At 46.5% G+C, this 21063-nt stretch overlaps 3 protein-coding genes across 3 annotated transcripts; all 3 read left to right on the top strand.

Annotated features, from left to right (window-relative positions):
- Positions 1-2883: 2883 nt before the first annotated feature.
- Positions 2884-4116, top strand: N7506_001899 (uncharacterized protein; the record flags this gene model as incomplete). The annotated part of the gene is made up of 1 exon (XM_056951195.1): positions 2884-4116. The coding sequence occupies one exon, from the start codon at positions 2884-2886 to the stop codon at positions 4114-4116; it is 1233 nt and encodes a 410-aa protein (XP_056817110.1).
- Positions 4117-7572: 3456 nt separating this feature from the next.
- On the top strand, positions 7573-8576 carry N7506_001898 (uncharacterized protein; the record flags this gene model as incomplete). The annotated part of the gene is made up of 3 exons (XM_056951194.1): positions 7573-8269; positions 8318-8488; positions 8539-8576. 3 exons carry the CDS (start codon positions 7573-7575, stop codon positions 8574-8576), a joined length of 906 nt encoding a protein of 301 aa, XP_056817109.1.
- Positions 8577-10038: 1462 nt separating this feature from the next.
- On the top strand, positions 10039-10677 carry N7506_001897 (uncharacterized protein; the record flags this gene model as incomplete). The annotated part of the gene is made up of 3 exons (XM_056951193.1): positions 10039-10327; positions 10392-10496; positions 10556-10677. The coding sequence occupies 3 exons, from the start codon at positions 10039-10041 to the stop codon at positions 10675-10677; spliced, it is 516 nt and encodes a 171-aa protein (XP_056817108.1).
- Between the last annotated feature and the right edge of the window lie 10386 nt (positions 10678-21063).

The raw sequence follows: 21063 nt of genomic DNA, 5'->3' as shown, positions 1-21063 counted from the left end.
TAGCGCCTGGGGTGATGAACCTTGGTGGTGCTAAGGACCGCCCGGATTTGAAAACAGGTCTGGGAGAATGTACTGGCATGGCTGAACGGACAGCCGCTTGTGCACAAAAGATACGTCTTGCAGTCGTTCACCAAGGTCATGCCGCAGAAGATTTTCTTCGAAGGCAATGAGAATATTTGATTACATGTACCAGCATGGTAACGAAATAAAATCATCCCCACTGTAACCACAAGCCCTGGCAACAAATTCAAACTTATGATCGTTTCTGCAAGTTAGAAGATCTGACCATTCCCTTTTCAATGTGAGTTGACACTCTCTATTACCTGCTTTCTTGTCCCATTTCTTAGTAGTGCTGAATATATATCGAAGCACTGTCTAGCATCCCATTTTCGTCCCAGCATGTTGCAGGTAGTTCTTTGAATCTAGTAGCTACTTGCTCCGATTGTTACAATATCACTCGAGATTTCCTATGCTTGGGATTCTTTTCGTCTTAATACACTTCACGGCAATTTGGAATATATTTATAAAGCCTCTTTGCAGTAATTTGTTGGTTTTGAGATTCTTTTATATATCGGGATTGAGGTATACGAGGATATAGTTATTATCTTCTACCTAAAAGTTGCTATTATTAATTCCTTCTTATATAAGATCGTACATCACCCTACTCTGAAGGATTAAAGAGCTTTTTATTTAAGCGAATAGAAGTCCTCTTACGTACCCTTCTATATACAACTATATCGAAGATATACTTTATTAAGTCTAAAAGTATCTTGTCTAAATAGTAAGGAAAGACAGGACACTGCGATATTAGAGTTTCCTTTAAAATAATCTGATATATTTAAGATTCTATAAAGGCTATATTCTTTCTATATTTAAATTCTCTCTAACTTCTTTTACAATATTTTAAGTGAGATGTATCCGTTAATATTATAAGTAGTCTTTTAGAAGTTAGCGTGATAGATATTTTTAAATAGCCATTGTATATTTAGCGGCTTAAGTTTATAAGTTATTAGATGTAGAAGTATGGTTTTAGAGTTTATTACTTAATCTTAGCTAATCTTATTATCGATATAAATGATAAAAAAAACTTTGAGTTCTTTATTTATTAGAGTAAGAGCTATATAATATAGTAATAATATATCACGAAGCTTTTCTATTTTTAGTTTTTTTATCTTAGTAAATTAATTATTTTTATAGATTAATTAGAGTCTTTCGTTTTTAAAGTCTCTAGTATAGCTTTTGTGTAAGTTAAAATTAGAAGTTGCTATAATGGTATAAAACTGGTATTAGAGATTAAATAAAAATATAAAATAGTAAGAGACTTTAATTTAGTAAAAACTATAAGATCGCTAGAAATTAATAGCACTAGATTGATTTTGATCCTATGTTATTAAGTGTTCTTTTATAGGTTTACCTATTAACTATAATTTGATTTCTACTATTCTAGTTACAAAGGATAGAATCTATATCTTAATCTATCTACTAACTACTTTTTATATTTAGATAATTGTTTTTAATATATTTTTATCTAATATAGAAGTAATATTAATAAACTATTTATTAAATAGCTATAGATATTAGATGATAATAATAGGTTTATAGATTCAGGATAGCTCTTATATCTAGTAATATTTGACACGGTGAGCGGGGGGCCAGAAACGGCTCCCATTGCACCGCCGTCCTGCCGCCCTCGACCGCCTGCCCGTCTCCGCCATCCCCTTGCCCCTTTGGGTTTGGCGCCCTCACCCATGCCCCCGTTCGGGTTTAGTGCCGCCGCTGGCCGCTTTTACCGCACCCAACACCTGCCCTCCATCTATAAAACACCGCTCGTCCTCTTCGCAGCTCTGTCGACGCACTTTCTCTTCTTTTTCCTGTCTGCCCCCCTTTTTCTCTCGGTCCCCACCAACCTCTGCGCACTGGCTCGCCACCTGATGCATCGCCCCTTTCATTTCACCGGAGATGTCGCTCGATCCACCGCTCAGCCGACTCTAGCCAGCGTTGTCTGCACCACGGACCAGTTCCTTGCAAGTTGATGCTTCGAGATCATGAAGCCCTCGTCATCTTGTGTGCTATGATACCAGTTCTTCTGCCTACTTTGATTGTACTACAATGATACTAGCTCTCGAGAACACATGTTGTTTGCGAGCCTTTCCCGCTGAGCGCCTCGCTCACTCTCCTGGCTGTTTGCTCGGCCGGAGGACAGTGTCTCAGAAATCCACGACACGCACGTCCTGATTTGCCACATTCCATGCGAGGTTGCATCGTACAGCCTCCAGTAGTGAGGGCACGCCCTGGTCCGCTTGGTCGAGAGCGCCTCGGGGTAAGACTATCGTCATACTCGGTTTCATCTGGCCTTTGTTTCCCAGTCAACGAGATTTTGAGCGACAACGCCGTGATATGAACCAATAGCGAAATTGCCGCATTCTTTCCTAGTGTCAATCAGTGCCAAGTACTGCGTCACGAGGCCGACGATGGTCCATTTTACAGATGGCCTCTAACCAAGCGTATAGATGAGCAACTGGAGACTAGGCTGACGGTCATAGTGGAGCCAGGTTACAATAGGACGCCACTAGGTGTACGGAAGCTTTCGCCGATGGCCTTCGGTCCCTGGTTGTGCAACCGGTGTGGCTCCACGGCCTTGGATGAAACGGCTCGGATTGAAGGAGGTGGACCAACTCATATGCGCGGCCAAAGGCACTCCTCGTCTATAAAGCAGTTGCCAATCCTCTTCAAATGCTCAATCAGACAGAAACCCATCAATATCCCCTCTCCCTCCCCCTCGCCTCTGCTCTGTATCCCATACCCCCATATCTCAGCGCCCCATTCTTATTCAGGTTCAAAACTACATCTGCAGGATTCTTCTGGCTATCCACCTTTCTCAACATGTCAAGCACCAATTTTCGCCTGGAATCGTTTCGTCCATGGAATCCTTTCCAAGACAGAGCTCAGCCATTGCGCGATCCACGCGGTACTCGTCGCTACCCAAGTCCGGTTTCGATCACTACCACCCCGCCAAGCTCCAATAATAGCGTGCATGGCCCAAAGAGCCAAAAGATTCATTCCCACAAACCTGAGCGACACCCCCTTCCTGCCCGCCCGCCGACGGAGGTCTGCTTAGATGGGTTGCATTCGGAGACTCAAACCACTCGACGAGAGTCGGAGGGCCTGGGTCAGACACTTTCCGCTGTGAGTGACCCAGAGCCTCTCAATTTCAAGAATATTCCACAGCCACAAAACATAGTTGGTGCCGATGAAGCCGTTTCTACAGGTTTTGCCGATGAATTGCACTGGGAAACAGAGCATCATTTCCTCGACTTCGGATTGGATGACTCGCGTCCTGTCGATTTTGCCGGCCGGCGTTCCCAAATTGTTGATCTTGGAATCCCTACTCAAAATGGAGAGCTTCCAAATTTTGAAACTATCGATCCTGCAATCCTGAATGACCATGCATCTGCGGTCGCCGAACAGGCTCAGAGAACTATGAGTATCGCCGGCATCGCAACGCATCCGGAAGAATTCCCCGCGGAGTCCATTCGCTCTCAGAACAAAGTCTCGTCCCTCCAACACAGACGGAATTCAAAGGGAATGGTGGATACTGACTGCCAAACCTCAAAAGTAAAAAAAGGGTCGGGTTCGAGACAAAGGCATACAAGAAATGGTTCTGCTCGACCCAAGAAAGGTTCCGGTCATTGTCAGAGCATTTCTTTCCCTACAGTTCGTGCCCATTTTTCGGCCCTTTCAGTCGAAGACCGACTACAGTTCCTGTCCTGGCTTTTTGAGGGTGCGTTGACTCGTTGCTCTTCCGCGCCCTCCAGCGCTGCTGGTGCTTCTCCATCAAGCCAATGTGACGAAATAACCGACGACTGTGATCACATGAGCTTGAACACTCAGGTGGTTGACGCGGATCATACCTCTTTGAGGAAGGGACTACCGTGGTCTGTGGAAGAAGATCACCTTTTGATAAAGCTAAGAGACAAGCAAAACCTCGCTTGGCCGGAGGTGGTCAAGCAATTTTCACGAGAATTCCCCGGGCGGAGCGAGGGATCAATGAAAGTTCACTGGAGCACAGCGCTGAAGGAAAAAAGGCGATCTTACCCCCTTGTTCTTATTCCTTGATATATTAACATTGAGCCATCACGGATAGAAGCATCTATAATATTAAAAACATTATGTGTGAGGGTTTATTTTTCCAAGATTCTGCATCACCTCAAATGGAAGGAAGGTATTGAAGAATTACATAGTAATATTATGTTTTACTTAGCTATTATAATGTTTACTGTAACATGAATGATGATTACAGTAATAAGAAGTTTTTTACAAAAAGACCTAAAATCATGCTCAAGTTAGATAACGTAGCAACGCGTAGGAAGTCAAGTTCGTGGGGCCCAGGGCTTTGGAATTTGTTCGGTCATCGAATTTCATTTGTCTATCGAGGTTTATTGGCTGTATATTGTAGAGGCATACAGGCTCTCAGGCTGGAACAATCTCAACGCGCACAACCGCTCCAACTTAAGTAGATTTTCGAGGCGCTGGATACCTGGACTTGCCAGTATTCAGAATGGCGCATTTATGACAAGATGGTTGATTCTGAGGGCTATGTATTGCATGTTACGACACAGTTCTTCCGGTATGTTCATATTTACCATACATGACATGTGGGTATGGGGATGGTGCTGAATGGCCATGTACGACAATACAATGCGGGGAACTCACGGTATTTTACCCCTCATCTGAAATGACATATGCTCGGGCGGCTCAGGGTAGATTCAGGGTAGGCTCAGGGTAGGCTCAGGGTAGGCTCAGGGTAGGCTCAGGGTAGGCTCAGGGTAGGCTCAGGGTAGGCTCAGGGTAGGCTCAGGGTAGGCTCAGGGTAGGCTCAGGGTAGGCTCAGGGTAGGCTCAGGGTAGGCTCAGGGTAGGCTCAGGGTAGGCTCAGGGTAGGCTCAGGGTAGGCTCAGGGTAGGCTCAGGGTAGGCTCAGGGTAGGCTCAGGGTAGGCTCAGGGTAGGCTCAGGGTAGGCTCAGGGTAGGCTCAAAAGTAGGCTCAAATGACCCAGCGCCTCCTCGGTAGGTCAACCAATGACCATACAATCATCAACGAAGAGCTATGACGTTGTCCTCGCGTCCCCGCTGCACAAAAATCTCGTAGCAAAAGGCAAAAGAGATAGAGAACAAACTTCGACTTGCATTTTGAGATTCTTTTGTTGTATGGATGATTTACAGGCGGATATCATACGGCTGAGCATTTGAAGCCATTTAGAGAACACGGGCGAGCCTTCCACTGTGCAATCGCCATAGGAAAGTTTCCTTCAATACTCACTCCTATTGGTGGTTGACCCGCAAACAAAAGTAGAATTGCGAAGAATCTCGGTTGTGTCTTGGAATAATGCAGAAATCGGATATCTGGAGAGCCTTGGCAATAAGTATCATGCGAGGTGATTAATGATGTCGCATTCTTTGAAATAGAAAATCCCCAGACCAGATGTGCGACTATCCTATCCTGCCAATTAATTACATTAAATATGGATTTACCTAATGCGGTGCCGGCAGCTCAGTTCTCTCCAGGGATAAGCGTGTCTGACGTTTTTGGGAAAAAGTATCTATCCCTAGAAAGCCAAAAAAATTTTCTAGCCAGAAAAATAGCGGAAGCAACGTGTTCGAATTGGTTTGTCTCATTAAATTCGAGATGCTCTGGTGAGTATTCAGAAAACAGAGGGGCGATCTATTTTGACCATTTCGCATATGAATTTAGCAAAGTTGAAGCTGAACCAATGACAACGGCACTGTCGGAGCATGTATGGGTTTTTTAATACTATCACTACAATGGGGAAGGAAGGAAATCTCTTTTCTTCGGCACAAGGTTTTATTTTCTTTGTGAGGATCGGGCCTAATTTGAAGTGCCAGATTGACAGAGGAAACATTGAGGAACCAGCGGATGTGATAGAACCTAGAGAAATATTGATGCTGAGTTGTTCAAGTGGTTTCCATATTCCTGTCAAAAGGCCATGGGTCCTCTAATTTTATTCACCAGCAGCAAGCAGACCCCAGGGCAGCTGTGAGTGTCTCACGCATACATAGATGAGAAAAATGTCTTACAGATGAAAAGTGAATGTTGATAGAAGCTATATACGACTCTTGAAGACGTAGCGCGAGAAAGCAAAAGAGACAGGCTCACTCGCGTTCAGAGGAACCCAGATGCACCATGTGGGTCCCGAAGATCATATCTCTATATGTCCTGTGTGCTTCATGTATATCCCCAATAGCAGCTGAGGAAACTCCTAGGATACTCTCCCTGGTCCCTGCAGACTGAGAGACCGAAATGTCTCTGTTAGGCCTTGGGTATGTTGGCAGTTCCAGTGTTTGCTCAGCGATCTCACATTATGTCTTTTCAGCCAGCTGGCGTATGGTTCAGTCCAAGCACGCGCGATCCGTCACAGTTCTACGAGGCATCCTCGGGGTTTTATAGTGCGATTCTTAGAATGCATGGTCGGCACTGTGGGGAACAGTTCGATTGCTCCTAGAACGAGAGAAGTATTTCCTGGGAGCTTCTCCTGGGTCCACAATCCAAGTGCAATCATCAATAATTCTGGCGGCCTACTTAATGTCGAATGATTCGTGTATAAGTAGTGCTCCTTCTTGATGTGAACCTCCACTATTACATGTATAACTTTGCCTTATTTCAAACGTACAGCCAGTGCACTCAATTTTGCGCGTTACAGTACCACCATCGCACCACCCACAAGCACCACGGGTCATCTGCCACCAGTTGTTGTATGATTGGAAATAGCCGCCATAAATCTTTTTCATGAGGTCTAAACTGACAGTCTCTGCATTCTTCAGCTGTTTCTTCGAGTCCTCCACTATGTCTTTTCGCTCCTGTCGGCCATGCCATACTTCGAAAATCCGATGCACCCGCGAAATTCCTCATTGCCAAACATGCGTCAATCGAGGGAAGTGCTCGATTTGCGTCTATGAAGCAAGCGTTACAGACCGTAAAAGAGTGTCAGACCGGACGCCTGCTCCTCCAGAGCCACAGCCAAAGCGGCAATTGAAAAGGCAGGAACCAGCATCTGGTGAGAAACGGATTCGATGGAGGGCTATTGAGCCACAACACATTGAACACAGACAGGCCTTGCGGCAAAAGAAGGGCACAATTGAAAAGATACAACACTGTATAGAGCCCACAAAGGAGGTAGACAACAAGGATTTGGATGAAAGTGATTCCGGAAAGGACGATTTGGCAGCTCATGATGCGCTCCCAAAGAGTATCGCGAATACAATTGCTGAGGGAGCTTTGATTCCTCAACCTGAATATGGCCGTGCAGCTGTTGGAGATATCCTTGAATGGTCGCGAAGCATATCAGTATCACAGCCAGCACAGCTCTATGCACATATGACCCCTCCGGTAATCCATACCAACCCACGAGAAAGCTCAGACCACAAGGCTGACTGTTGACAAGACTTCTTTACCTCCACGACCGAACTTTAATCTTGCAATATCTGGCAGACACAATTGCGGTCCACATACGACCCATCAATTGTTGTTAGTGTTGAGCTACCTTTTCATCTCGTCGATGCTCCCTATGGATTTCGGGGCTCTGTGGAAGGTCATATGTCGCCGCGACCGTGACTGGGAAGAGAGCTTTGTCTTGCAGCACGGTCAGCTTCAAAGGTGGCTTATCAGTGCGCGCAACGTTTTGACTAAGTCTGACGGGCTGCACACAGCCACATTGGCAGACATAGAGCTCCAAACAAGATACATTCTGTTTATCATTGGGCAATATACATCCCCTCACTCGAGTTTTCTCGCTGAAAGCTTCCAAAGCGAGCACCCTCCGTACCGGCCGTTTGGGGCGAGGGCAAGCATCGCGCTAATTTGTCTTGTCTTTGAGGGCATTCGGGTTGATGAAATGGAAGGATACGAATCAAAGGAAATATGGACACGCGACAAAACTTTCCTGATAATGATGGCGTCCCGGCTAAAGGAATCGCCGTTGTTTGGCCCGGAAGTTTCAATACTCCAATTGCAGTCTATGATATTAAGCCTTCAGAAGGCTTTCCAGTGTGAAGAAATTCGGGTTTCCAGCACGAAATTCCGGACTTTGAGGATTGAAAGCCAGTTAGAAGTGTTGGGATATTATCGACAAGCATTTCTGGCTTTCGACCCAATACTATTGCCAAAGATTTTGGCCTCATTGAGCAAAGCCGAGGATATCACTTACAGCACTGGGCAGAACCGGCTTACCAATATGGAGAGGTGCTTGGACAGAAGTAAGTAAATCGACCTTCAGGCTGATCCAGCGTTTAACATGAGTACAGCCAATTTAGCTTTGCGGCTGGCCAACATTTTCACTTCACTTGCGCTAGATCGTTTGGACGCTGCTTTCCAAACTATCTGCGAGATTCAACAGTCAAAAGCTGATAAAGTCGTCGCTATGGAGATGATGCATGTCAAGTCATTCGAAGAAGCATACAAGTTGAACACAATTGGTAAGTTCTCTTAGTTTGAATTGTAACAAAGAAATTTCTAACAGTTGCAGGGCCCACCATTATTCGTGTTTTTCATGTTTCACCCTGAAACTGAGAGCGGTAATCGGAAACCCAATATATCTCTTGTAATGCTCTTTGGAAGAACTAGAGAGTGGTGAATAAACGCGACTGTGTGAACGATGAGTCTTTTGTATTGAAATGAACATAGGCAAAGCCCTACGCGCTGGAAACGAGACTATAAACCTGATTCTCATGGGCTACAATGCAATTGTTTCTCAAAATGGGACTTGATCCGATTTCTTATCTGCCTCGGCGATTTAGTCTCAAGGCACATAACAGTTGTCAGCTTCCATGGATTTTATGGTATTGATCGGTTGGCAACTTCGGCATCATGTGCGTTATTCGTTCACGTGAAAACCCCAACCAGCTGTTACGGGCCCGAAAGAAAGGCTTCGCAGAAGCTTAATACAAACGCTTCAGATTTGAGGCATAGTCAGTAGGGCTGCAAGAATGAAAATGAATATGATGTGTTCGCCAAAAGAGAGAGAGAGAGTTTGGGATTACCTTTACCAAGGTAAGGCTAGAAATTTGGCTGCATAATCCAAAGTGTGGAAGGGTCTGAAGTTCTGATCCATATCAGAGATTGAGTTGACAGTGTGTTGATTCCCGGATCCATGTAGCCCCCAAGAAACCTGATGCAGCCTCTTCAGTCTCGTGTCTATTTTTTGAAAAATAAAGCTATGTTCCTGCTGACGGGTTCATTAACTCCTCTGTGAGGCTCTCACGTATGCATTGAGGTGGATGGCGTCTCAAGATAAACAATCAATATCAAGGGCAGCTAAATGTAGTCAATCCTAGATACAAGCCGTAGCGCAAGGAAGCAAGAGAGAGAGACTGCCTCACACTCATCTCATCGTTTATGCTTCACGTATCACCCTGGCACCCCTAAGCTGCGTGTCCCTGGGTCATTTGTAAACTCTACTTGCCATGAACGGCATTGTTGACGGAATGCACTCAATGAGGGTGAATGTGGTGACTGAAAACTGCGATGAAAAACAACGAATATGCGATTAAATTAGTTACATTTTTTGAATGAATAAAGTCAGCCATTCGTATAGAAAAACCAGGTGGAGGCTTTCCGTACCAGCAAGAGAGGGGCACTGTCTGACCAACCAGTCTATGTATAGAGCCATGTTTAAACACTCGATCGATATCACAAATTGCGGTTCATGTTGTGAAAGTCCGTTCCCCTGTCATATTCACCGCCACCCGATTTCAAATTACCGGCTAGAGGAATGATGCGGAATGGGGCTCACGCTCAGTTCGGCTTGATTAGAAAAAGCAAATAACTAAAGAACTACAGTAACCTTAGCTTAAGAATTTAAGTCCAATAAGAGAGTCATCGAAATCGATCTGTGCATATAAGTATGGCTTCCTTCTGATGTTGATCCGCCTTTGAACTTTATGAATTTCCCCTTCACACCTCAATTACCTATTTCACTCCCAAAGCCCCAAGTCGGATTCATAATCTACCCTCAGCAGCCTCCATAATGAAGTTTCTCACATCCCTTTTAATGATGACTACCTCTACCATCGCGGCAACCGTCGCCAGTTCTTCCTCCGAGCATTTCCACCTCAAGTCCAGCGGCGCCACCAACCAAGAGCACAACAACCTCTATGTCTATGCCTACCATACGGGCTCAGGCCTCAGTGATGCCGCCCTGACCAACGATGTGAATACTGCTAGCTCTGTTTACCTGAACGGCACAAATGCCCTCTTCGACTTCAACACTACATTCCCTTGGGGATTCGTGGCCACCAGCAACACCAAATATTCCTGTGAGCACCCGTCCTGGAAAGTCGCATACTGATTTGAATGTGATCTAATAACGGTTTCATTCAGACTGGGATCCGATCTTGATAAACGCAGGCCAAAGTAGTACTGGATTCTCAGTCAAAGGCAACAACTTCCTGTGGTCAGAAGCCAACGGCTTCGGTGGTTGGCTCGGTAAGCCCCCGGCATCGTTAATCATCCCCAAAAGGCAATCTCATCCTAATATTCAATAGTCTGCGACTGGAACCACAATGCGCCCCAGCTGTTTTACTTGAACCGCTACTATGACACCACTATCCCCTCCAGCTGCAGCAAGGTCCAACTGAAAGCCGATCACATCAATTATATACGGTAGCATTGGACATGATCGCTTTGTATAGCCCTCAATGGTTGACTATGACTTGATCTCCATTAACTATTAGTGATTTAGAGCGAAGATGAATATGAAAGTATTTTTAATTCAAGCAAGGCTTGTTTCTGCGCTATGTAAATTCTGCTAGTGATGCCGTGATGTCATAGTAAACACCACGTTCAGAGGAAATAGAAGGTGTGACTTTAAGGCAACGCATCATATCATGATTGGATTGACTGACTTCGCCTTGGAGATTGGAATTCACATTCCCACCAACCGCTCTACCAGTGCTAGGAACACAAATCTTGGCCCTGGGAGCTCCCCTGCTCCCGGAATCTCTGGTACGGTTCCTGGGAACTTATAAGCAGCTTCTAAGAGTGTCAGGGATATAGTTACATGAAGTATACAGGATGTTTGGAGAAATGATCTGCGGGACCCACATGGTGCATATGGGTTCCTCCGAACGCTGCTTCCTCGCGCTACGTCTTGTATCTAGAGTCGACTATAGCTTTCCTTAATATTGATTATTCATCTAACTCAGCTTTTGTTCTATCTACCTATACGTGAGACCCTCACAAACGCAGATTTGTGTGTAGATCTGATCAAAGCGTTTGTGGGCTAACAACCCACCGCGACACCAGGATCCAGGTCTAGGGTATCAGGAGCATGATAGCTCCCAGGGCCAGATATGAACGCTCCTTGAGATATACATTTCAACAAATAATTCTCGTGATTTCGTTGAACGCCTCAGAATTTGATCATGTCAAATTTCAGATCTCATAATCACTAAATTGAAAAAGAGAATAAAAGTAAAAAAATTAAGAAAACGTATGGTCGCAAGTTCGAAAATTGAGTGTTGACGAAGCGTAGACAAGCTTCAACGGGTTGAGCACCCGCACATCCGACCGTGGCTGCAAACCGCTTTCTGCAGTCTGAAAGGACAGACAGACCCACATCAACACAACCACACAACACTTCAATGAGGCATTAAAAAAAAAAACCGCAAATTTGAGGGATAAATTTGTAGACTCCTTTCGGTGATTCAACGTTGAGTGGCTCACATATGAGAAATCAGAAAATGAAAATGAGCCTGACATTGCATTTCCCACACGCCTCAGTTTAAGAGGGCGTTAAGATTGAACAGTTGGACTAGCCAACATTTCTTGACCGGCTCAGCATTCTTTTTCCAACGCCACTCAAAATTATCACTCTCGCTAAGGATCTCAAGGCATCAAGAATACCGTTGAAGAAGTTGCGGTAAAATGAAGACATTGGCTTCAACAGGGCTCAATTGTGCGAGGCGTTTCCTTCAACCGAGCAGCGCGCGTAGTCCACAAGCAAAGGACTAGCCCAGAAGCCTATAAATACGTGCTCTTCCCCCGGCAATCCGCTCTACAACTCACACACTTTTCTCTCCAAAGTCCTGTAGACTTGTGTCTGAGTCGCCTGATAAGTTCTCTGCCTTGGCCCAGTGCTTACCTCCAAACATGTGAGTGATGAAATTTCCCTCCGGTCTGCACGCTCATGATTGACAGCGAACCATTGACATCTCATCAGATGACCCGACGGTATAGCACCCTTTGAGTGCCCAGTACAAGCCACGGCCTCCTTACTGGTCCCAACCTCGTCGCTCCAAATTATCTAGCATGCGCTAGGCAAAGGAGGAGCCCGCCAATAACAGGTGCACATACTAGATTGCAAGGCTCGTTGCATGAAAGCTTGAGGCGTTCATTGTCTCTGACAATGTGAGTGACCATCGCTTGCGCTAAGCTATGTCAGTTTCTGTGCGGGCTCTTGTGCTCTCAAAAATGAGCGTCCTTGCAGATCTTTATGTTTTAATGTAGGAGCCCATTTTCACCCGTCAAACAGCCTTGTGGGTAGTCCTTATCGATGCATCAGAGACAAGACCAGGGGCCATTACGACGCGTGCTCCATCGGGTTTTCGGCCTCACCGCCTTCAATCCATGAATCCCTATGCTGCCTAAGAGAATGCGCGTTGCGCCGCAACCCGCCTCTTTTGGGATGACGGCCGGAGAATGCGACGGACCAGAAACAACATAGCATGAATACTGTAAGTGATCTGTTGGCAGGCTCATAAGATCGTGAAGTTTACAGTACTGATTGTCACATATCAAGCGTACACATAGTGCCCTCTGCGAAGTCTGAATGGTAAACCTCAAGAACTCGTCCAAGTGTAAGTCTTGCTGACTGGGATCCTGCATTAGGACGCCACTTGTGCTCTCATCACTCGAGTCAAATGCGAAGCAAGCGAAAGCCATGTTTGCTCGAGCTCCCCATACCGGTTCGAACGTATGCTATCTATCCGTCCCATTACCCTACTCGCCGCATCGATGATGAGTCGCTGTAAGGAGCAGATCGTGTACCTTGGCCCTTCTCTCAGTCGACTTTGTGTGGTAGGACTTGTGCTGATGTGTGTCAGCATATGCATGCAGGGGGAAAAGGCCCCTTTCAAAGGGGCATTTTGTGGATTGAATTACTGGCGTGGAACGGGTGAATCTCTTCGTATCTCCCTTCTTTTCAATCCTGATGCTCCAAAAGTCCCGGGGAACTGGTGTCTATGTCTTGCTTCATGGCAGTCGTACAATACCTTCACAGACAGCCAGATCGCTCGCCAAGTCTGTGTGCAAAGACAAGGTGAGGCATATGTGCCCTTTCGAGCCTACGGGTTAACATTGTCATCAGCTATGACCCGAGAAAGGAGACCATCCGGTCCCGAGCCACGGTCGAGTCACGGCCGATTTAATTTAAGGGCCAAGGGCCACGAGCCAGCGATCACCGGCCGCTGCTGACCTGTCTGATCCAACACCGCATTGCTCAGCCAAAGCGAGTGGGAAAGGACTGTTCGATTATATATGACGCCCCATCGAGCGCGTGTCAAATTTTGTGGTGTCTTTGTACTAATCATAGTATATTTGATGCTTTCGTACGCTTTTTTCTACCAAATCCCGAGCCACATGCACAAAGCCCATTACCCTGGACAACTTTGCAGATACAGGTCAGTCAGGTCTAGAGATATCATTTTTCCGCTAATATCGTTTTCTAACACGTAGCACGCAAGCAGCCTTTTCCAGGAGCTGACCCAGTTCTCTGGGTCTTCTACTTTGACTGTCCTTGAGCATTAATTGTTTGTCAGATACACCGCGTTTGTGATTGGTATATCACTGTTCAAGCACATTATTTGTGAAGGTGGCATTGATATCCGTCACAAACCCGCCAAGAGCTATCCTCTGCGCGACCTCGGACTATCCATGACAGCTTTTGTCAAAAATTCATACCCCCAATGAGCATTCACCGGTTGCTTTCGGGGGAAGAGGGACATGTCTGCTGCGGCTCCGAGCCAAGTGGATCAGTCGGTGGAGTCATTTTTACCAGACCTAGTCAAGATGGCGCTTGCTAGACTCAATCGGGCTGATACATATTTTCTTTAAAGTAGTGTATGCTCGATCGCGTGGTCTGGGGTACTACACCCAAAAGGATTGGTCGCCAATTCCAGTGCGGTGTGGTTGTTGCGTGGGTGATTGGCTCGCACGATACACTGATGTTACTAGGGGCAACTACGTACAAACGTGCGACGGTTGGCATGTGTCAAAGGAGCCGACTGAATGGCTTTGAGTCAGGGCCCTCGATCACTTGGTTGTGTTTGTTGCGATTCCACGTTGTGATTGTAGGCATTCTACGGCATAGTAGGAGTGAGTGACTTGCAAGCCAGCTGAAGCGGCAAATTTGAATGCGCGAGGAACAGTACATCGCATGACCATGGTTATTCGAGCAGCAAAACCTATTTCGAGCGCTCCTCATCAGAGGCTTCTTTGATGCCTAAAATGTGTGATCGTGGGCGTTTGCCTGATTACAGCTTCACTCATTGCGAGAAATTAGCTAGCTTTTAGCGTGAAACTGAATCCTGTGGGTCTATTAGGAGTCTCCATTGGTGAACCATTGGTGAAATATCATGCTTGAACAAGAGAATACACATATTTGCGTTTATATGAAGTATATATAGTTACGTGCTGACTCTCACAAAGCCTCTAGGTGCCAGAATAGTACAAATTCCTAATCATACCAAGGTTTTTCTTAGAATATCCCATGCAGTCATCTCTATAGTATATCCAATATTGTCCATGACTTTCATTACCCCCTCGTTGTCGTTAAATATCATGTCTTGCTTCCTGGAGCAGTTGAACCCCCGAATTGGACACGGAAAAGTCGAGCCGAGACCCGGGCCAGAACATGCACAAAAGACGACATTAGTCAGCAGTATGAATGCCACCCATTGTGGTGTGCATAGAAATAGACTTGGTGTGCACTCTACTTCACCGCCTGGCCATTTCCCACCGAAAACACGTTCATACTACCGTCAACGCTCAACCCTACCAGTATTAACGCCATCATCGTTTATCAACACCGTCAACGTTTATCAACACCGTCAACGTTTATCAACACCGTCAACGTTTATCAACACCGTCAACGTTTATCAACACCGTCAACGTTTATCAACACCGTCAACGTTTATCAACACCGTCAACGTTTATCAACACCGTCAACGTTTGTCAAGACCACCAACGTTTATCAACATCCACCAACCATCATCGACATTCATCAACGGTCAACAACATCCATCAACACTCATCAACCGCCAACACTCGTGAACGCCCAGACAACACATCCACAATGCACCGAAATAATCACCTCTGCTCGCTTTATGCTCCGGTGGCAGATAAATTCCATTGCGACGCGAGTACTAGTCAATCCAAAGGATGAAGACAGCAAAATTCGGAATGTGGCATTCTATAACAAAGGATCTTGAATTTACGAATTTGAAATCGGTTTGCTTCTATCTAGGGCTCACTTTATTTCTCCAATGATCGTCATTCGAAACACATCATACGTCATCAAGATGGTTTGCAGGTCTTGGCTTCTTCGAGTACTCTTGAATACTCCAATACTGGTCCCTAGCACCACGTAGAGGTGCCTGCACGAGCTAGAGGGGCTTTTTGTCGCAGATGTCCCTGCGGAGACTCTTGGTGTCGCAGATGTCCCTGCGGAGACTCTTGGTGTCGCAGATGTCCCTGCGGAGACTCTTGGTGTCGCAGATGTCCCTGCGGAGACTCTTGGTTTCGCAGATGTCCCTGCGGAGACTCTTGGTTTCGCAGATGTCCCTGCGGAGACTCTTGGTTTCGCAGATGTCCCTGCGGAGACTCTTGGTTTCGCAGATGTCCCTGCGGAGACTCTTGGTTTCGCAGATGTCCCTGCGGAGACTCTTGGTGTCGCAGATGTCCCTGCGGAGACTCTTGGTGTCGCAGATGTCCCTGCGAGGCGCTTTGTTGACGCAGGACCTAGTCTGCGGAGAACTTGGTAATGCAGCGGTCTCCTGCAGAGAACTTGTTGACGCAGCGGTCTCCTGCGGGTCTCAATTGTCATCACAGCGTCCCCCTGCGGAGTTCACTTGGTAACGCAGCGCCCCCCTGCGAGGATTGTTGTTGACGCAGACCTATCCTGCGAAGCACATTTTTACAGTCACAGGGCTCATTGGCTGTGAGGGAGCACATTTTTACAATCACAGGGCTCATTGGCTGTGAGGGAGCACATTTTTACAATCACAGGGCTCATTGGCTGTGAGGTAGCGCAAGTCTTACATCGCTGGGCTCGTGGCAGCGACAGCCGTGGCCATGGAGACTCTCAAACCCGCAGGCAAGAAGGAAACCATGACACATCGGAGTGTGAGGACCGAAGTCCTGATTTTTTTGGGCTGGGAATCTGGCCGCTTTTATATCTTTCCGGCTACGTCTCGACCAAGGAACCAGTTGCGCAGATGGTCGCGAGAATCACTGTCTCGTTATTGTCGTTGAAGACATTTGAACAACGTTGAAATGGTGTTAGGAGACTTTGTGGCCTACAGACTCAAGTTTCAACCTGGATCCATGGCGTTCAAAACCTGCGTTGAGTGTGATGAACCACTTTCATCAACTGTTGAGAAGGCAGTGATACCGCAAGAAAATGATTCCCACATCATTGAAATTGCAATTAAATCGCTCAACGCGGTGGCACTCTACACCTGCCCGTTTCAGCCACGGTCACCGCCTATATCATGAGGGTTGAAATGCTTCAACAGATGCCGAATGGTGGGTTGGACATTCTGTGGCAGACAGTACGATTTGTTTGTACCCGTGGTTGGCCATAAGACGTGCCTCCCATTGATTCCTCTACATTCCTCTTTGCCTAGCCTCGCGCTAACGGTACTTTTCTGTGTTGCCCGCAACCAACAGACATTGCCTCAACTAATACTTCTGCTATCTGTCGGTCCGGACACTATGAACATACTTATACATCCAGGGTATTGGTGTTTTTCTTGACGGAGAATCAAAAGTCTAACTTAGACTTCGTTGGAAATTTCAGAATAGAAACCCGAGTCCAGTTTCCAGGACAATGAAGTGAATTATTTCAGCTACCATGGCTCACGAGCTAGGTTCTCGTCATCGCCACCCCCTCGCCAAATTACAACGCTGCTATCACACCGAGGAGACCCTAAATACAAATAGCACCCAACGGACCTATCAAACACCACGCCTGAATTTAGACAGACGCAGGTACGGTTTCACGATGTAAATCCCAACGACGACCTACGGGACAGTAGATCAAGGAGGCTCTATTTGTGGCTCGGAGAGGAAATCGGAAGGATCTGCAAGGGTCCAGACACGATCCACAACCTAGTCTTGACGGGCCGTCAGAGTACAGATGGAACAGGTCTTTGTTGCTTGGGAAGTCGGTTGGGGCAGATGAGGTATTTGGAACATCACAGACTTTTTGCAGCGAAGTCTGATCCACGGTTCAGTTGCCCTAGCAAGAGAGAGGAACGATTGGTTCTCTGTCAAGTGGGAAGCTGCTGCTTCCTCTATCGGGGCTATAGAACGTTCTAGAAGCTATGTGGGCCGACCCTCCTGCAGCCCCAAAACTTTATTTCAAGTATCTTGATCATGACGCTGAATATGGATGATCTTTCGAACAAAGCACCAGTATCTTGCAATGTCATGCCCTAGTTTTCCTTTCTTTAACGCCCCAGAGCTTAATTACAAGCAACTTAAAACCAAGTGGAGCAGAGGCTTGTAGATAAGCTTTCTTTGAGGATCATTTATGACAGCCGCACTATCTCGCCGAGCGACCTTTCCCATGGTTCATCGAATTCTTATTTCAGGGCTCTGCGATTGATCGACAATCCCAGCCAACTTCTACGGTCTGTGGGGTAACTTTAGTCAATCTATGGCTTGCTATTCTTTTGACTTCAAGGAAGGATGGTTGGGTATATTGCGAACTATCTGAATTCATAAAAATAAATCTTCCGTCCGTAGCAACACCTAACAACACTCATTCATCAATGTAGTTAGGATCGTTGCTCGGAGATTACGATGTAGCACGCATCCCATCAAACCCCTGGTAGCATGAACGTTCTGCTCATCGGTATCTCTTCCTCGCTGCACTGACAAGATGCACATATTCCCAAATCTGCCATAAAGATCGTATTTTTTCACTTCGCGGATGGCTAAGTAGTGGCCTCGCGCCACCTGATATGATCGATCAGTTTGTAACCAATAGTGGATAAAGGTCGATTCATACCTGGTCTCGAGCCCTTCTTCTCCGTTGACTCAATGCTATCGGTATGGATAGGGTCGGCGGTTAGAATTGTGTGAAACCATATTGCAGTGTTACTTTGGCCAGGACCTTTCTTTGGAAGCGTTTCCAATGAAGCTTTTCCGCCCACGGATCGACGAGCGCGTCCTGCCTGGCTTCTATTCTCTGAATGCTTAGGCAGGTTGGCACCAGTACCGCGTTGCTTGCGCAGAATATGGTATTTTTTCCCTCGTAGAGACTCAACGCTTCGGCGCACCTGGTATTGCTCATAATATGCGTCGGAGCGGGCTTTCCACGGCAACGCCCGGTGTGCATCGAGCCAGGAAAGAATGTTTTCCTCCTCCCATTCCGACCAGAAAATTTCGCTGCGAGGGGACATAGTGCTCGCATGAACTAGCAGTAGTCAGAGAGACCTATTGAGGCAATGGCACAGTTTGAATTTCATGCGGATGGGAAAGGTGAGCTTAAATCCCCTTCAGGTCCCAGTGAAAAGCTAAGACAGTACCGTTGGTTGGTTCATCAGAACTTTCAAAGCGCAACAACATGACCCATGGACCCTTTTGGCGTGTCAATTCAGCGAGTCTGAGCTGCTACCTATCGATGCCGTACTTCATACTTTCTCGGAGCCCCAGCGTTCGAACATATCCCTATCTACAGTAGCGAGCAAACTTCAATTTTGTGCTTCTACATACTGCTCTTCGATGTAGGTACTGTGCGTTGAAATGAAAACAGCAGCGAATTCTCAGACCGAGCCCCACTGGGTCTTGAATAATTTAACATTAAACAGACTTTGGTGGCAAATACGCAAATTTCTCCAATCTAAAATAGAATGGGTTTTATGATTCATTGGCCAGAATGTACTCTATATTAAGCGACAAGTGTGGGATGTGCAGATGGCAGACAATGCGCCTTGCAAAACCCGATTGCAACCTCCAATCTGATGATCCAGCTCTCTTTAAAAGCCTGAACGACCCTTTAACAGTTGGCCATATTTGGAGACGTTTGTAATTCCAGCGTGACTCAGGTGCAATCATGGCTGGGATTCGAAAACTTCCGTACACTGATCACAGACAAAGCTTTCGGAGCCGATTACAGCGCTCTCTGTCTCTGCCACCCTCCGAGTCTGAGGTTATCCGGAGTCCGTCAAGATCTCCGACGGGTGATACTACAGAGGGCGAAGCCTCTGTTCAAGAAAATGCCAACTTTGGCAACGAACGCGTGAGTAGCTTGGCGGATTATGACCAGGAATCTCCACCGCACAGGTGTAGGAGCCCGAGATCCGAGAATGAACTGGAACTTCCCCGACAGGATGATCTTTCGAGAGACTACAGTATGATCGCCTTGCAGTGTTTGGCTGAGTGAGTGCTTCAGTTATCTGAAATGATGTTTTGCGATACACGTGCTCACAACATTAAGTCTAGATATCCGAATGAAGTTAGTCGTGCGACCGAGCGGAAAAGAACAAAGGCTGACTTTTTGCAGGTCCATGCAAAAATCACTGGATAACCAGAATAATTGTATTGCAACTATTTGCAGTGATCTGGAGGACATCCGCAGTCGTTTGGCGGTTGTGGAGGCAACTATGGAGATGGTGGCCAAAGAGGGGGAGACCGATACTACAAATGGCAGGCGAACGCTTCGGTCACAGCAGTGATCTGGATCAAGATTCGAGGGGGTGAAAAGTTACATTCTCAAGCCTGGTTTCGGCCCTTGACGGTTGAGGTGCCATAATGCAATTTTAATTTCAGACCAATCCTATCTCACCGGAGCAGACTCTGACTTGAAGCTGTATATAACCGTAAGCCTGCGGAACTTTAGACAAAATGTCGCTATAATTCGGTATAGCGAAATGAATTCTCCGGCCTCGCTGTTGATAGTCTGATGGCCGTATAATGATACGATAAGACAGGCTATCAAGGTTTTCGTGGGTTTAAGCACTTGACGATCATTTTAGCCACTCCCTGGCCCACTTGGATCCATCCTCAAGTCCCAGCGGTGGATCAATTGAGATGCATTGATTGGCCGTCACACAGTACTTGTGGTAAGTTATTCCAAATCTTATGACCCGCGGATAGCCCGCTCAATTGAGTTTCGACTACTGTAGGTGGAACAGAGATGGACCATCTAGCAACGTAGCCTGCCATTTGGGACTCTATTACCTGTGAATTAACCTATGAATCCTCGGACAAATGATGCACGCAAGAAAACTCAATTCTTCTTTATGAATCTCGCAGGGCCGAAAAATTCGACAGACACCGGATTGCGCTACCTATTTGATAGAGACCATGGTGAAATCACACTCAATTGCTTGCCGGACGATTATGACCCACACGAGCTGTGGGCCCTCCGCGAACCATATTTAGCGGCCACGGAATATTCCCCGCGGCTGTTTTTGGGCGGAGCGAAAGTCTAATCAAAAGACCAATCGACGCTTATCTCTTTCTTTTACTATTTCATGAGACCGTGACGTTACCGGTGGGATTGTTATGAGCTACCTCTATGCGTACATAGTGATCATACAGAATCGGCTATTCAATTCGCCACAACAAGCAGAACGGCCCAAGGCCCCAAGCTCTTCATTCTTCACACAAGCGACGCATACTGGTTGGTTGATTCTGGCGCTTGTTGGGTAGCAAGAGGATAATCACTCGATGCGGAGAACCCGGGAAGGGCATCGTGACCCAAAGACACCAGCGGACTGTTCTGGTCGGGCCAAGTTCCGTGGATCACTCCAGAGCCCGGCAA

This window comes from Penicillium brevicompactum (assembly GCF_028827555.1).
Source record: "Penicillium brevicompactum strain IBT 35665 chromosome Unknown utg000001l_segment0_segment0, whole genome shotgun sequence".
NCBI lineage: Eukaryota > Fungi > Ascomycota > Eurotiomycetes > Eurotiales > Aspergillaceae > Penicillium > Penicillium brevicompactum.
The sequence above is the reverse complement of the archived record's forward strand: the minus strand, read 5'-3'. Positions and strand labels throughout refer to the sequence as shown.